The sequence below is a fragment of the Entelurus aequoreus genome, linkage group LG11 (assembly GCF_033978785.1).
Source record: "Entelurus aequoreus isolate RoL-2023_Sb linkage group LG11, RoL_Eaeq_v1.1, whole genome shotgun sequence".
NCBI lineage: Eukaryota > Metazoa > Chordata > Actinopteri > Syngnathiformes > Syngnathidae > Entelurus > Entelurus aequoreus.
This window is the reverse complement of record NC_084741.1, coordinates 47,473,147-47,492,381: the sequence shown is the minus strand read 5'-3', so window position 1 is coordinate 47,492,381 and position 19,235 is coordinate 47,473,147. Positions and strand designations below refer to the sequence as shown.

General features: G+C 36.9%; 1 protein-coding gene across 1 annotated transcript in view; it reads right to left on the bottom strand.

Annotated features, from left to right (window-relative positions):
• LOC133660183 (adenylate cyclase type 2-like) overlaps window positions 1-19,235 on the bottom strand; it is an 83,829-nt gene that overhangs the window by 8,313 nt on the left and 56,281 nt on the right. The window contains exons 5-9 of the mRNA XM_062063419.1: window positions 17,689-17,838; window positions 13,737-13,885; window positions 13,521-13,632; window positions 7,941-8,068; window positions 53-211 (exon numbers count right to left, since the gene is read on the bottom strand). Of these exons, the coding sequence (XP_061919403.1) occupies window positions 53-211; window positions 7,941-8,068; window positions 13,521-13,632; window positions 13,737-13,885; window positions 17,689-17,838 (698 nt within the window). The remainder of the gene's footprint in view (window positions 1-52; window positions 212-7,940; window positions 8,069-13,520; window positions 13,633-13,736; window positions 13,886-17,688; window positions 17,839-19,235) is intronic.

The window sequence follows — 19,235 nt, the reverse complement described above, 5'->3', positions numbered from 1 at the left end:
CCGATGTAATATACAAGCAGATCTTTTGATTTTCTCCGATGACTTTACTCACCCAGGCACGCCTCCCGCTTCCATATGATTAGCCAGCGTGACATCGTGTGACCAGACATCATACTGCCATTTCTGAAGTCCAATCACACCACACAGAACGTTCCCTGAATGCACGCCAACACGCATATTGATGTCAACCCCTGTGGCATCGCGCACTTTCCTGTCATGCATCAAAACCACACTTAGAACTGTGGAGCAGGAGGGAAAAAAATCAACATCCAAACTATCCATCTAGAAAAGACAGCAACTGAATCAAGCACACAACCAAATATAATCAATCATTTCAGTTATTTTTCACACAGAACCTATTTGCAGGCTTTGTAGACATATTGTATTTGTGACCGTTTATCTCAGGATTGTGGAAGGGATCTTTAAACGAAGCGAACTGAATCTGATAAGTGATCAGAGTTTATGAATTAACTGCTCATTAAATACAGCAGCACTGTCTTTGCTGTGTTTGCATTGGATGAAACATATCTGGTATCTTTCTGGATTCCATGAGTTATTATCATCAAGTTATATTATTTATTTATATATTATTGATTTATTGACTTAAAATGGGGCTTACTTCTGTCAAACTGGCTAGTGGTTTTACTGACCTTTCCAACCCAAAAAAATGTTTCCTTAGTAGTGTCATAACCAGTTCAAATGTGAAGTTATATATACACAATAAAGACTCACTAGTATATGAATGAGAATACCCTCATTACTTTGAAAGTCTGGCAATTACGCATTTCCATGGCCAAATAGCAGTGGTGTGCCTTTCTCTGCTGGCCTAACATAAATCATGATCATATATTAATAAAAGTAAATTTTAATCTACTTTCCATAAAGTATTCATCATATTCTCTTCATGTCTTATTAGGTTCCAGTGTTGCTTGTTTTTACGTTAGAATCCAATCCAATCAGAATTCAGCTAGCTTGTTGCCAGCGCTGTATGAATTCTGCCGGATAGACAGTTGATAGACAGTTGATAGACAGTTGCGATAGCCAATCAGATGACGAGTTGTTGACAGTAGCCCATCTAGGTAGCCTTACACTAAACGTGACTGTGATTGGATTTTTACTTGTCACTCCCAAGTGAGAATCCAATCACAAGTTGTAATTTGCGAATACCGGATCCACACCCGGCCAACAGAAAAATTATCAGTTCTCACTTATTTAACTCACAAAGAAAAAGTTCAAATATTTTATTTATTTATTTTTCCACATTAATATGTTCTTTACAATTATTTTAATTTTGACAGTACCATGTAAGGTATGTTTTAAATGCTGATGCAGGTTCATTGATTTTTAAATGTGCCGAAATATAGCCTGTTTTGTACACTGTTGAGGTGATCCAATGCGCAGTAGTGCACAAGTGTGTTTCTGTATAGCATTTCTCCAGCCGTGGTCATGTGGTGACATAAGTTATGGTATTTTGAGGGGTCCTTATCATTGGCGTTGTTAAGCCTATTTTAGGGGGGCTCAAGCCCCCCTAAAATGTTCTTAAGCCCCCCTAAATAATTTGGTGTTAAAAATAAAAAAAATAAAAAATATTTTTTATTTTTTTAACAAATACATGCCAACATATTCATTATAAAGTGGCCCGAATATGAGTTTAAATAAACAATTATATAACCTGTCATTATTCACTCAGTTTCCCCTCACTTCATAGTGTAAGGTAGAGAGCCCCTTTAGTGCGTCGGTATCCAATCCATTCCACTTGTTCATATAGAAAATGCCCACATCACTCAAAATCCAGTCCGCATTTTCTCTGCGACCTTGCTTGCGGTCCTGCAGGTGTACGAAGCACATTAGCACACAGCACTGCAGAACAAGAACCTTGTGTCTGCAATTGTAAATAATTTAGTTTTTAAGTTTTGTGTTTCTTGTAGAATCTATATAAAGTAATATACATTAGCCTATTGTTAAAATAATGAAAACAACATCATTAACTATATTTGTTTTATTGTATTGTTACATTAATAGCTGTTGTATTATTATAGGATGGCTTGTTAAACATTTCATGGGATTTTCAGAGGGTGGAAAAACCAACACATTTAATATAAAATGTAAAATAAATAAATACATAAAAAGAAAAAGAAAAATAATGGTTAAAAGCCATCGTCCCTGGGAGCATTTCATTTCGTCCCGTGCATTTTTTTTACCGTCCCCGGGACGACGGGACTACATTGATCTCAAGCCCTGGAAGTTACATTTTATTGTTTGCATTATTTGTTTCAGCATTGCACTTTGAAGATGGTCCCTCAGCTCTTTGACAGCTTTGGCTCTTTTTCAGATCAGCAGACGGACTCTAAGTCTTTCTTATTTACAGTATATATAAACGTTTCTCATTTCTATTCAGACTTCCATATATATTTAATTTCCTTAACGGCTTGCCATAATATATATATATATATATATATATATATATATATATATATATATATATATATATATATATATATATATATAAATATATTATATACAAGCCAAATCATCCCGATCCAGATATTACTTTAATTCAAGTAATTAAGTAATATTTCCAGGGCTTGAATTTACAACCATTTTAGTCACATATGTGCCCAAAATGTAATCTGTGCAACTTCAAAATATTTGGGAACAAACAATTATTGTATTGTGAGCGAAAGTTGTGGCAGTAGTCTCTATGTTGTGAATGAATAACATAGAGGCTAATGCCATGACTTTCATTGTGTTTCAGTGTATCTTGAAGGATCATGCAAGTAATTGTTTCTTGTTGATGCTGTAAACAAAATGTCACAAACCCATGTTTGTTGTTGTACTGAACACAGATTGAAAATAAACCGACTGAAATAATAATAATAGCAATGAATAATTTCTAAGTCTTTGTTAGCCGTTTGTGAAGTTTTGTGCTTGTGCGCTACGTTCGCTCGCATCCTGCATCTCCTGGGGGCTAAGCCCCCCTGTCCTTAAACGCTAGTAACGCCCCTGGACTCTTTATTAAAGTGGGACTAAATAAGACATCACTTAAGGCCTAGGTGGGAAATGTACAGTTTGCCACTGCCAGCTAGTGTTTTGTTAGCACAAAGCTTCATGTGAGGTTTTTGTATTATGTCTCTGTAAATCCTCCTGAGAGCTTTTTGCTTGATTATGGGGTGCCAAATATACAAATTAAGTCATGATTTTCTGTCAGATACATTTTGAATATTGAGCTCACTTTTCCTACCTTAAATTAAATGTTAAATCTAAATATAAATGTTACATCTATGTCAAAATGTTGAATATTAATGGTGAATCTCAATGTTAAATAAAAAACTTAATTATACATGTGAAATTAAAATCTAAATCTTGCATCCAAAATATAATGTTGAATCTAAAACTAATAGTAAATGTTAAACCTCAATGTTTAAATCTAAATGTCTTGCCAAGCTAAATATTTGCAAAGCTAAATATTTAGAAAATATGCTAATCTCCCACTGATCCCGCGCCTCCCAGAGCGCAACACACCCGTGGGCAAATGATGACTTCATACTGTACTCTTGTTTTTACCATTTAGTCCACAAGGCCACCGAACAAATATTGTTTAGAACAGAAATAAAGTAACAGGTGAGCAAGATAACGCGTTTTTTTCCAAAAAATTAATGTTAATACATTGATACCATGAACTAACAGCGCCGCAAAATGATACACATACAAACATGTATTTATGCACCAAGATAGACATGTAAGGAGAATACTTTTACTCTGCCCCATTTATTATGTCTGATGCGGAACCAAAGTCCTCACATCGGTTTGATCTCCTTGTTTTCAACTTCTTTCATGTCTCTGTGCAACACACAATGGAGCTAAACATTTGGAGATCAACATTTCAAAAAAATGCACAGTTATTGTCGTCATTCTGTCATTAATCCTCTATTATGCTTTGCTCGTAATCACTGAAAACTGCACACACCATTTACAGCACCAGCTGTCACGGATGTGTGCGTGTCTTTGTGTACTGAGAGGCGTGGGGATGGTGGAATATTTGCATATTTTCTAAATATTCAGCTTTACTCTTGGCAAAACATTTGCAAGACAACATTTAGATTCATATTCAGCATTTAGACTTAACATTCAGATTTGTATTTACATTGAAGATTTAAGATTCATATCCAACATTTAAGATTTGGATTTAGCGTTTGGATTTAACATGTATATTAAATATTAAGAGTTCAAAATTATATTCACAATTAAATTTTACCTCAAATGTGAAGAAAAATTGCTGGATGTGAGAAAAGTGAGCTAAATCTGAGAAAAGCAATATGTGAGAAAAGTAAGCTAAATATTCAAAATATTTAGCTAGAAAAGTGTGATTTAAATGTTGTATTCGACATTCAATACTTACAGGCACTGCTTTCCATCCATTTATCCATCCATTTACATGTGTTTTCACACATGTAGAATATAGTTTGCGTATTAGTTGTTAATAGTCAAAATTAAAACGGTACGCAAGACACATTTCCACATAGACCAGGGGTTCCCAAACTACTGCCCGCAGGCCGGGGGAAGTCCCAAGTTAAAAAAATAAACCAACATATTGTTTTTGTTTTTTTTAATCTGTCCTGTCCAGCCACTCAGGCAAATCATATTGTTGATGTGTATATCTGCTGTACAGATTTACTTTACTTCTACCATCCTAGTCATGTCCGTTGTGTCCTTGGGCAAGACACTTCACCCTTGCTCCTGATGGCTGCTGGTTAGCGCCTTGCATGGCAGCTCCCTCCATCAGTGTGTGAATGTGTGTGTGAATGGGTGAATGTGGAAATACTGTCAAAGCGCTTTGAGTACCTTGAAGGTAGAAAAGCGCTATACAAGTATAACCCATTTATCATAGCATTTATAAGTGTGGGATACTTCTCTTGTTGCGTCATTTCTATTTGACTTTATTAAATGTTTGGATTTTTTTTGTGTTTGGCGCAGCTGGACCAGAGCACAAGGGGATACGAAAAAAAGAAAATAGAAAGTGAAATTATGAGGACAAGACATATATTTATATGTATATACACTGTATTGCCAAAAGTATTTGGCCACCTGCCTTGACTCACATATGAACTTGAAGTGCCATCCCATTCCTAACCCATAGGGTTCAATATGATGTCGGTCCACTTTTTGCAGCTATTACAGCTTCAACTCTTCTGGGAAGGCTGTCCACAAGGTTGCGGAGTGTGTTTGAAGGAATTTTCGACCATTCTACCAAAAGCGCATTGGTGAGGTCACAAACTGATGTTGGTCGAGAAGGCCTGGCTCTCAGTCTCCGTTCTAATTCATCCCAAAGGTGTTTTATCGGGTTCAGGTCAGGACTCTGTGCAGACCAGTCAAGTTCATCCACACCAGACTCTGTCATCCATGTCTTTATGGACCTTGCTTTGGGGCTGTATAGCTCGGTTGGTAGAGCGGCCGTGCCAGCAACTTCAGGGTTGCAGGTTCGATCCCCGCTTCCGCCATCCTAGTCACTTCCGTTGTGTCCTAGGGCAGGACACTTTACCCACCTGCTCTCAGTGCCACCCACACTGGTTTAAAAATGTAACTTAGATATTGGGTTTCACAATGTAAAGTGCTTTGAGTCACTTGAGAAAAGCGCTATATAAAAATAATTCACTTCACTTTGTGCACTGGTGCACAGTCATGTTGGAAGAGGAAGGGGCCCGCTCCAAACTGTTCCCACAAGGTTGGGAGCATGGAATTGTCCAAAATGTTTTGGTATCCTGGAGCATTCCAAGTTCCTTTCACTGGAACTAAGGGTTGAGTTGCTGTTGTTCCCAAACTCTTCCATTTTCTTATAATAAAGCCGACAGTTGACTTTGGAATATTTAGAAGCGAGGACATTTCTCGACTGTATTTGTTGCACAGTTGGAAACCTATCCACACTGGAAATCACTGAGCTCCTGAGAGCGGCCCATTCTTTCACAAATGTTTGTAGAAACAGTCTCCATGCCTAAGTGATTGATTTTATACACCTGTGGCCGGGCCAAGTGATTAAGACACCTGATTCTGATCATTTGGATGGGTGGCCAAATACTTTTGGCAATATAGTGTATATCCATCCATCCATTTCCTACCACTTGTCCCTCTCGGGGTCGCGGGGGGTGGCTGGACCCTATCCCATTCGGGCGGATGCTCATATATATATATATATATATATATATATATATATATATATATATATATATATATATATATATATATATATATATATATATATATATATATATATATATATATATATATATATATAACCATATTTTTCCGAGTATAAGTCGCTCCAGAATATAAGTCGCACCGTCCGAAAATGCATAATAAAGAAGGAAAAAAAACATATATAAGTCGCACTGGAGTATAAGTCGCATTTTTTGGGGAAATGTATTTGATAAAACCCATCACCAAGAATAGACATTTGAAAGGCAATTTAAAATAAATAAAGAATAGTGAACAACAGGCTGAATAAGTGTACGTTATATGACGCATAAATAACCAACTGAGAACGTGCCTGGTATGTTAACGTAACATATTATGGTAAGAGTCATTCAAATAACTATAACATATAGAACATGCTATAGGTTTACCAAAAAATCTGTCACTCCTAATCGCTAAATCCGATGAAATCTTATATGTCTAGTCTCTTAGGTGAATGAGCTAAATAATATTATTTGATATTTTACGGTAATGTGTTAATAATTTCACACATAAGACGCTCCTTGGTATGAGTTGCACCCCCGGCCAAACTATGAAAAAAACTGTGACTTATAGTCCGAAAAATATGGTGTATATATATACGGTATATATATATATATATATACATACATACATATATACACACATACACGTACAGCAGATAGCCAGGCCACCGGCAATTCTTTTAACCCAATGTGGTCACCGAGTCAAAAAGTTTGAGGACCCTTAACATAGACCAACATAAATTGGCAAAACATTTTCAAGACAACATTTAGATTCATATTCAGCATTTAGACTTAACATTCAGATTTGTATTTACATTGAAGATTTAAGATTCATATCCAACATTTAATATTTGGATTTAGCGTTTGGATTTAACATGTATATTAAATATTAAGAGTTAACAATTATATTCACAATTAAATTTTACCTCAAATGTGAAGAAAAATTGCTGGATGTGAGAAAAGTGAGCTAAATCTGAGAAAAGCAATATGTGAGAAAAGTAAGCTAAATATTCAAAATATTTAGCTAGAAAAGTGTGATTTAAATGTTATATTCGACATTCAATACTTACGGGCATTGCTTTCCATCCATTTATCCATCCATGTTTTCACACATGTAGAATATAGTTTGCGTATTAGTTGTTAATAGTCAAAATTAAAACGGTACGCAAGACACATTTCCACATAGACCAGGGGTTCCCAAACTACTGCCCGCAGGCACTAACTTTTTTAACTTGGGAAGTCCCAAGTTAAAAAAATAAACCAACATATTGTTTTTTTTTTTTTAATCTGTCCTGTCCAGCCACTCAGGCAAATCATATTGTTGATGTGTATATCTGCTGTACAGATTTACTTTACTTTACAACACCAAGAATAGACATTTGAAAGGCAATTTAAAATAAATAAAGAATAGTGAACAACAGGCTGAATAAGTGTACGTTATATGACGCATAAATAACCAACTGAGAACGTGCCTGGTATGTTAACGTAACATATTATGGTAAGAGTCATTCAAATAACTATAACATATAGAACATGCTATAGGTTTACCAAAAAATCTGTCACTCCTAATCGCTAAATCCGATGAAATCGGCCAAACTATGAAAAAAACTGTGACTTATAGTCCGGCAATTCTTTTAACCCAATGTGGTCACCGAGTCAAAAAGTTTGAGGAACTTTAACATAGACCAACATAGATTGCTGTTTACTTACTTGATGGCCTCACACATGTCCAAGCCCATCTTGACACAGTTCTTGGCATGGTTTGGGAGAGATTCTGGCAATCCAGATACACAGTAGTAACAATCCCCAAGGATTTTTATCCGCATACATTCATTTTCCTGTGTACAAAGGAAGGAGCACATGCTCAGACTTTTAGGCTGGTTTTACCCTGCATAATTCAAGTGACACAATTCAGATTTGTTTACTCCCAAGTGGGATATAATATGTTGGTAATATTTGGGTCATACTGTAGCAGCAAAAAAAAACATACAGTCAAATATCCTCAGTTCCTAATCAGGTCTTCTAAATCTGCCAATGTGACTTCAGTGCAAACGGAAATATTGACATCTGGAGTTAGGCATATGCATGTCTACACAAACCACACACACGTTGTGGATAAATAAAGCATCCACATCAAATCAACTACGGTGAATGCATAGACCATTAAACCTCTTTGCCTTTAACTGTGGATATAGAGCCAACATGACAACTGTTCATATAGAATTATGACAAAGACTATGGTTGCATTGTTAAACGATTGCAATTTAAGTGCAGAGGCAATGAGTATTAGTATCAGTGGCCTAGTGGTTAGAGTGTCCGCCCTGAGATCGGTAGGTTGTGAATTCAAACCCCGGCCGAGTCATACCAAAGACTATAAAAATGGGACCCATTACCTCCCTGCTTGGCACTCAGCATCAAGGGTTGGAATTGGGGGTTAAATCAGCAAAAATGATTCCCGGGCGCAGCCTCCACTGCTGCTCACTGCTCCCCTCACCTCCCAGGGGGTAATCAAGGGTGATGGGTCAAATGCAGAGAATAATTTCGCCACACCTAGTGTGTGTGTGACAATCATTGGTACTTTAACTTTAACTTTATTAGTCAAAATCAGGGCCTGTCCCTGGCATACACACTCTATGTGGTTGTTTAGAGACACAACCACCATGGGCAGGAGGGTATTCATGATTATGGCTACCTGTCACCTCAGTAGCTGATCATCAACGTGATCGTCGTGTTTTGCAGGTGTTTGCTTGTTCTACTCTGATGGATTGAATGACCACATAGATACTTTAATTATACTTTGTTTCTGCTAAACTTTTATTCTGCGGTGCATTAAAATGTCCATTGTGATAGTTTTAGTTCGGTATAGCGGTATCGCAGCCGTGTCCATTCCAAACCACAAAGAGATAATTACTAATTTAGCATCGCTTTGAACGCCAGAATTGTGACAGATTTACGTCCGTATTTTTCTTAAACGGCCGTACTACTTACGTTTATACTGTAGCCAAAAATATAAAAATATAGGGCCTGATTTATTAAAGGTTTGTATGTACTAAAATATGTGCAAACTTGAAAGCACATGCAAAGCTGATCTACTAAGCGTGTGCAAAGTAGATTCTAAACGATGTGCAGTCCATTTTGCAACGCTGTCTTCATTCATGTGCAAAATATATGCTGATCGTCAGAACGCCCACAAATCTGGGAGGAGAAAATGCAAATATATTTATTTAGCACACGCAGTCTGATTTACTAAACTAGAAAGTGATTGTGGCACCTAAATTAGTGTATTTATTTAGCACGTAGGAAAAGTACATGCAAACTGACAGTTCCACAAAACAGCTGCAGGATCAGTGTAAAGACAGACGATGGACAAACGAGAATCCTCCTTCCAACAGGGCGTGTTTGTGTCAAAATATTTTACCCCCAAAATGTTTTTGTCTATTCAGCAACATCCTTTTATAATTTTATAGGTGCATGCTGGGTGATTTATAACCTGACTCTCGCCAGATCCTTGTAGTTCGCTGAGCTCCACACAAGGATCTGGGACTTCTCAATTGGAGATGTATTTCAGAAGGCGGGGCCTTGTAAAAAAATCATTGTATGTGATTGGATAAACCACTTGTCCGTTATCTTGAATGACGTGCTACTTCAACCACTCACATCGAAATCAACCCGTGATGCTAATGAGAGTGACGCTGGGAAATCCAAAACAGAAAGCCGACATATTGGATAACGACAGAGCGAAAAGTTATCTGTTCATCTTTTGAATAATTAATATTTGATAGATTCGACAAAACAGTTGCAATAGCAGAATCAATGTCAGCACACGACTCCTCGCTGCGTGCAGCCATTGTTGTTTGAATCAAACAGCCGCTTCGGCGCTATGTCAAATTTATGAAATCCCGCCCGGCGATCCTGATTGGTTCATCCCTTTTTGCTATCTTGAAGGAGTTTGCACTGCTCTCAAACCCAGATCCTTGTGTGGAGCTCAGCAAACTACAAGGATCTGGTGAGAGTCAAGTTAGGAGATTTAAGGGGCTGATTAAAACAAATTTAATTGATGCGGTTTGGTGTCCTATTGTGATTTTTTTTTTATTGGTGTTAGTTTTTTCACATAGAATATATATTATTAACATATCTCCTATATGAAAAACACTTCTTGAAGTATGCATTTTTTGCGTCTTGAGCACATAAATTCTCAATACTCAAGTTGTTTCAATGTAGATGCAGAACATGACTGTTTCTAAAATGCCCATAAAAAGTGGTGCATGTTTGAAGAAACGGCACAAGTAGGAGCATGATATGATGAATGTGCAATGAATAATCGAGTGTCTCCATGGTGATGCCCTGTAGTGTACTGGCAAATCCTCATTTAAACAAGGCGTTCTGCATCAATTTTCAATTGTACACGCAGTATCACATGCCACACAGCCACTAATAGTACTCACATTTTTTTTGTTTGTACACGTTGTTTTAAAGGCTACTGCACTTTTTTAAATTTTATTTTGCCTACTGTTCACAATTATTGTGAAATATATGACAACGGATAAATAAATAAAAAAACATTGTAAATATTAATGAAACGTAAATAGAAGTCCGCTTACAGTAAAGCCAATGGAAGGTTCACTATTTCGCCCATGAAATCCAATAGATAACCATTCAGAATCCGCCAACAATACTCTATTTACATTTTGTGACTTGAATATTAACCAAGTATTAGTGATATTGTTGTTATATGTTCTGACGCGGACAAACTATTTATAGTGGTGCCGTGATCACTGCTGTGTGTCCCTATGTTTACATCATTGAGGTGTCTGCTGCTTTCTCGCTTCCTTGCTCCCTGGAAGTTTATTGTAGAATATAAATCATGCATCTCACCTGGACAGAAGAAGTCTGAGTAGGCAATCCGACAAGTTGGTACACTTTGACAGACATTTAGGGCACGGAAATGGCAAGAAAGACACAAAAATACGTTTAGACCAACCCCCCGCTCCACCCAGTTTCTTTTTGAGGATTATGAGTTATTCTTAATTTAAATGGGAATATATGAACATCCCAGTAGTCGGCATCCTAATGACAGCAGACATTTTAGAGTAAGTGAGATTTTATTATGTTTGTTTATCAGTGATAAAGAAGAAAAAAGCAAACTTGATGCGTGATGAGTTTTTGAAATGAAGGCGCCGCATATGCTTAAAATTATCAAAATACGTAAATATTAGATATTATTATAAATGTGACCTTTTACTACATTACATACATACTTACATCATGTATATAAAATCCCGATGGAGGTGTTTGGGTGTTTTTTCAAGGGCTTCATAGGCTCCATTGTAAGCAAACCTTTGATCGCATTTATTTAATATTTAAAATGCTAATAAATAAATAACATCCATTGTCATGTCTCTCATAAAGATTGTAAACGATAGGCAAAATTCCAAAAAAAGTGCAGTTCCCCTTTAGCGCCTGGTATTTACATCTTAGTAAATCAGGCTCATAATTTCTTAAGAACATTTGTTTTTTCATTGTTTTTTTCCCATTTGATGTGGTTTGTTTACTTTTTTAAATTAATACAGAAGCAGCATAGCAGTATTGAATTGGCTTCACTCTGGTAGGAGATATCGAACACTTTGCTGTTCCTTTGACCTATCACCCTATTGTTTCTTTACTTTTTCATATTAACTTTCGCTGATGTGTTGGACTTTCACAATATTATGTCAGACCCACTCGACATCCATTGCTTTCGGTCTCCCCTAGAGGGGGGAGGGGGGGGGGGTTACCCACATATGCGGTCCTCTCCAAGGTTTCTCATAGTCATTCACATTGACGTCCCACTGGGGTGAGTTTTCCTTGCTCGTATGTGGGCTCTGTACCGAGGATGTCGTTGTGGCTTGTACAGCCCTTTGAGACACTTGTGATTTAGGGCTATATAAATAAACATTGATTGATTGATTGATTGAACTTTGAAAATTATCTGGAATATAAACACATGACTATTTAACATATTGGACTGACCTTAATTGCAGTATTTTTGTTTATTGTTCTTGTGTATTTATTTATAGTAAATGCACATCTTTACATGGTTACCAAAAGTAATACAGTAAACCCTTGTTTATCGCTGTTAATTGGTTCTGGGCCTGGCTGTGGTAAATGTATTCCCGCAAGGTAGGATTTACTAATTATATATTTAATATTTTCATAGCTACAGCATAAATTCCTGTTTACAACTTTCTAAATACGTTTAACAGTCTATATAAATAAACATTGATGGATTTATTGACCTCTGCAAACTTTGAAGTGCGACGTGGCGAGGGACAAATGTAAATGGGTTGTACTTGTATAGCGCTTTTCTAAATGGTAAATGGTAAATGGGTTGTACTTGTATAGCGCTTTTCTACCTTTTTTTTAAGGAACTCAAAGCGCTTTGACACTATTTCCACATTCACCCATTCACACACACATTCACACACTGATGGCGGGAGCTGCCATGCAAAGCGCTAACCAGGACCCATCAGGAGCAAGGGTGAAGTGTCTTGCTCAAGGACACAAAGGACGTGACTAGGATGGTAGAAGATGGGGATTGAACCAGTAACCCTCAGATTGCTGGCACGGCCACTCTCCCAACTTCACCACGCCGTCCACTTCTACCTTTTTTAAGGAACTCAAATCGCTTTGACACTATTTCCACATTCACCCATTCACACACATTCACACACTGATGGCGGGAGCTGCCATGTCAGGAGCAAGGGTGAAGTGTCTTGCTCAAGGACACAACGGACATGACTAGGATGGTAGAAAGTGGGGATTGAACCAACCCTCAGATTGCTGGCACGGCCACTCTCCCAACTTCGCCACGCCGTATTACAATACTCACTATTGGCTGCAGTCAGGCATACAGCACCTAGCGTGTTACACAAATAATGTTGATGGGGCCACAAACAAAATTTTTTAGGGACACAAAAACCCTAGGTCCCAGTCAAGGTCAAGGTGTCGTTAAATTACATTTTTTCAGGTGTTCACGAAATGTAAAGATGAAACAGATAGAACAATCATATGTAGGCTCTATATCAGAGTTAGGCACTTGCTGTTCAAAAAAGCCTTACATTCATCATGAAAGTATGAGATATTACTGTGAGATAATTTGTTCTCCTTGATTGGTAATGGCAACATTTCATTATGGACACAAACCATACTTTAAAGTCTTCTTTGCATAAATCGTATCTGTTATGCATGATGAATTTTGTATGGGACAATATGTAGTATGTGACAGTGAGCTTTAACTGATGGAATATTTACCTTGGCAATTTGGTCAAATTTGCCAAACAATTCATTGAGCATGTGCACCAACTCTCCAGGTGAGCAGTCACTGGCAAGGCGTGTGAATCCAACTATATCAGCGTACAGTATGCTACAAATCAAAAGAGAAATAATATAATAACACTATTAATCATTGTTATATCAAAACATTGAATTTTTTTAAAGAAGAGCGTTGTACAAATAAACAATACATGCCTGACATTAATGTGTCTCTGAACATAGAGGTTGTGAAAATTGTTTGTGTTCTCTATTTGTCCAAAATTAGGTCCTTTTAGTCTCTGGATGATCTCTGCCTTCATCACACGGGCAATGTGCGCTGGCAGCAGTGACAACAGCAGACGTTCCTGATGACAGCCCAAAAAGTAAAAAGTAAAAAAATAAGCATATTTGAAATGTAAACACATTATGAACACATGACTTAATTGCATAGACCAGTTAGAGCAAATGTAATTACAATTCCTACATCTTGTCTGTGAGCATATGGCATTTTTGAAAATCAATATTAGTAACAAGAATTATCCTAATACAAAATCAATTCATTTAATCAAACCATTACTTAGAATCATTTAATTTTTTAATTTATTTTTTTAATATGAGGTGATATGTAAATGAGTTTATTCTTACTTTGATTTTGTAAACTCTCATGTCTAGAGATGGGTAATTGTTCAAATCGTGCTTGGCCGGTGCTTGAACAGTGCCCGAGCTGGTACTTTAAAAAATACAAATCATACTATAATTTAAAAAAACAACTAAAAAACACACTTAATTTAAATGGGGAATAGGACGTGGGACAACTAGACAAGAGATATCAATGAGATAAAAATAGTAGCCTGTATGTCACTTATCAATCACCTGTTAAACATTTCAGCTGTGTAGTATTTTTTGCTTGTTTGTTTCATGTTGTGCCTGTTTTGGTTTTTTACACAATAACTAATCAAATAAAATAGCATCACATTAGTTCTCTGAAGGCAACATGATAGGGGACACTTCCTATCCTTTTTGCTAAGCTATCTGTCATGATGATACATTCAGGCCAAAAGGCTGAATAAAACATTTGAATCTGAATTGAAACAATAAGTTGAAACTGTAAAAAAAAAAAAAAAAAAAAAGATTTTAATGATCAAACATTAAAATATACGAAAGTAAATGAAAATAAATAATTTGTTCAACACTGATGAATTTTTCAAAATTTAACATCAAAAATGTATTTTTCAATTTCAAAGTCTATTTCTTAAGGCCCTGAATCAGCTTCTTTAATATTTAAGTAATGCATTTAACAAGAAATAAAATAAAAACAGCAGCAACACAGAACACATAAAGTAGGAAGGGGATTCATATAGCGCCGTTCGTTGCGGTTTACCTGACACTTGAAACGTGAGGAATTGGAGGATGTACTATTCACTTTAGCTACCAGACAGCAGCAGAGTGTTGACTTTCTTAAAATAAATGTGTTTTGTGGCAATTCCAACTTAGACCACAGCATCAGTTGCTTTATAGAGTGGCGCTTTCTATCATTTTCAGTAGACTGCATAGCAAAATTATTAACCCACCTGTCTTCCTCTCACATGAGATACACCCAGGAATGGGGCCATATGACTATTTTCCCTACTGTACACTGTGCAAAAAACAACTTGCTTGTGTTGCAATATTAATTTCTAAAATCCTGCGGTTAAGAAAAAATAGCCTTGCTGATTGGTGCATGATATGTAACTGTTGTGTTGCTGTTGCTGTAGTTGCTACCGCCATTGCAATATGTGTGTGGTGTTGAAACTGAGGACTTAAGGTCGGCAATACATTTTAAAAAGTGCATCAGAGTCTGTGCTTCTGTCGGAATACTACATTACTTGCGAGAAGTTACTTGCACAATATTGCCGTCAAGCACTTGTTGCAGGTGGCTGAGTCTGCCTTGATTTAGCACCGAAATGAAGCAAGATAGCTACTTTTTTTGCGACCTCGTTTTATTCTTGTTTACGTCCACACCGGTGCCATTATGTAACTTTCCTTACTCCTGACAAAGGAGTCAAAAACTGGCTTCTGCCTCCTGCAGTTTCAATGATGTATGTCACACTTAACGTATAAATCAACAACTATAATCCAGGAACACAAGTAATCTCATTTTATTGCCAGCTGCAATGAAAGAAAATACGATAGTTTACCATATGATAAATTCCAGGCATTAATACTGTAGTTGCCCACTATGTGCCCTATTCTCCTGTTTTTGCCTAAATGTTTATTTACGCGTTTGAAGTTACACATGTTTCTCTTATACGTATTTTCCAATCCAGTCTGTGGGCATGCACACCCCGCATCAATTGGGCAAAAGTGCCTAAGTCTGGAATTAACACGGGCTCAATACTAATGCCAAATGCCTAGTTTTTGGCTGTTTGCAAATTGTGAAGCATGGAGTTTTACTAACACTTGCGAATGTCACTGGAATCCAAGAAAATGTTAACATTTTATAATTTGAAAAGGCTGTGTCAATTCAGGACGCGCTACAGTAGATAGTATGTTTTGTCATGGTGATGTTTTGTGTGTATGCACGCTACATCAGCGTCTTCTTCCTGTGTGGATGTGAATATTGAGCCGCAAATGAAAGTTTGTTTTAGTTATTGTTTGAGTGACAGCTGACAGTTAAAAAATGTATTGAATCAGTTGATTAAAATGTATAACATTTTTGGTTATCATGCTTTCTACATCCTTGTTGATCATTCATGTTCAATAAAGTGATTGTTGACGATCACCTCTGTGCTTTTTAATAGCTTCTGATAGATGCGATTTGTATGCTACTTCAATGATCAAGGTCCAACCAAAATCGTTGCAAGTATTGAAAGTCCAAAGATGTCTAAACGGGGTCGTCTTGCATTTTATGCCGTTGTCGCACCCTTCTTCAGCCGTTCCACTTACGCAGAGAGCAATTTTTATTTTGATAGTTAATTCAGAGTAGCAATATGGTCCTGTTGTCCTCTAACAGTGGATGTATTCATATTTCACAATTGAAGGGATCAGATTATAATAGTAATAGTTTTCTTGAAGTACAATACAAGAATTCACATGGGCTGAACTCTTTGCAGCCCGAGACGTGCATGAGAAGAAAAGTACTCAAGTCAATGAGAGACTACGTGGAAGGCCAGATTCAACAGGGAACGCCCATATTTAAGGGTTGCTCTAACAAAAGTGTGCATCTTAAATGACAGAGACGAGGGAGAAAATGCTGCACAGTCAGAACCCGCACAATGGTGCAACATAAGGCAGAGCCCCATGGTGACTCCTTAGCTAACAGGACTTTACATTTATGACAATTCACATAGTCCCCCTTGGACCGCTCATTCAAAAATCTGGTACTCTCACTCTGCAGCATGGTACTTTGGATAAAAGCATGAAGCACACAGCATATATTATGAGTGCACTCAGCGCAAAATAGGTGTCCCTGCGCTGTTTCTGCCATCTGTCACAGGCAGCTATAACTCCCCAGGGCAATTTGAAATGCTCCACCCAAGGCAAGTTTTGCTTCAACTGTAAAAACACAAGATTAATTCACCATGGCGAAAACCAGCATTTCTTTTCTTTTGTAAATCAAAGTGGCCAAAATAAAAACACAGCAGCAGCCCAAACGTTAATCAACACCCTGATGGCTCCCACCTTGCACGTAGAAGCAAGTGCTAATTTGTGTGGAGCTTCCTGCTGGAGGCCCAGCAAGTGGGAGGGTAAACTGTTGCTTGGGCTGAATGAAAAATAGTGTTTTGAGGAATGCATACACACTTCATACAAAGAATAGGAATGAAGAACTGACTGCTTAACAGAGACCGTACTTTGTGGTAATGTAGTGACTCTTCAGTGAAATACCATTAAGACTCATGACGACAAAACGTTTGGTATTCTGCAAACAGCATTTCTTAAGGTAGAAATAAAAAGTGTTGTAAAGGCCACTTGAGCATGTAACCCTAACCCCTATTTCCAAAACCATGTATATATTTTTCAACAGCTTTTATGGACTTCCTAAAGTACAGAATTAATGTAGTAATAATAATTAAAAAAGGGATTTATATGTCCCTTATTTTAATTGAATGACATCTAACAGGGTTTCCGCTCTTTCTCTGAAATTATTTTTCAGGACACGCTAACCTGGTAAAATACTTGATAATTGTACCTGCTGTCGCTTCTCAAATTCCAGTTTAATGGGGGATTTGATGCAGTTGCAGGTGTCCTGGTAGGTCTGTTTGAGTGCCAACTCCATCAGATGTTTGTGGTATGCCCCTGCCATGTTGCCACACATGAAAATAATGATATTGGCCAAAATCTGTAAAAAATAAATAAATAAATAAGGAGAAAAACAAATATACTTATTAAGAGTTTGAATCAAACACTGTCCATCAAAAATGTGTTTTCTCTCAATTGTCCATTTTAACTATCCACACCTAAATAAATCATGTAATCAAAACAGTAGTTTTGCTGCTTTGGTTCAAGAAATCAAAGTGGATACATTCATTAAGCCTTAGCAACAAGGTCTCTAACGTGCTGAGGTAGTAACCATAGACAACTGGCCCCACAAATTTGCTATTGAAAAGAATGAACACCTGACTAAAGAGAACATACATATGATGTATTACTCTCTACTTCTGTCTCCTCTCTTGGGAATTTTATTCAAACACAATAATGTCTGGGTTGGGTAAAAGCATTGTGTTTCCTAATTATGTAAGTCAACAGTGTCTTATTAGCAACATACGAGATCCATACTCTTTAACACATTTGTTGTTTGACTGTCATGTCTAATTTTTGCTGAGGTTTCTCTGTTGCAACAACACAGGCCCAAACAACGACTGCATGGATTGCTTTAGAATAATTAGGACGTCACCTTTGACATTCATATGTAAGCATGACTCAGGGAGGTTTAAGAGGTCTTGATTATTTATCCAGCACAAGCTGGTACTCAATGGCTTTTTTAAGTGCTTAAGTAGGGTGACTATCTTACGGTTGTTGGCATGTTTGTGCACACGTTCAGAAAATTCAAACTTTATCATGCCAGTAAAATCATATCTGTGGATATGCTGAGTTTGTATATAGTAGATTTCTAGAATTGTGTTTTGAATGCCACAGAATTTACCAGAGGTCACTGAAAAATCCTCTCAAGTTGCAGTCAGAGACAAAGAACAATGGAGACTGCAATGGTGGTTGATGTTAGAAAGTTCAATTCAATTTCAATTCAAACAGCAGTTATCTAATGGCCTTTATAAAACAAACCAGATATCGACCTTCAGCCCTTACGTATATTCCTCTAGATAATAATCCAATCCCCAATTACTAATTTAGGAATCTCCACCTTTCATCACTATCAGAGGTAATTTAACAAAAAGAAATGTGAGTAAAGCTACAGTCTGGCATCTCAGATTTTTTTTGGATAATTATAACTTTTTTAAGCATGATCTAAATAATGTTGGCCTAATTGAAATGTTGAATCAACTAACCTTATACTGTATGTATTACAGTGCAGTTTTTGTCTTATGTTTCTTTTATAATGTTGTGGCAATCAGTAAAGATTTTCACCAAGGCTTCTGAGAATTTACAATAGCACTCACTCAACGCTACTATAATGGGTGACTATGTGGGTTAATGTTTAGAGGGATCTAATAATGTTTTAAATATATAATCAAAAGGTTGTATACAGTTTGTTTTATGGACTAACACTATGACGATATT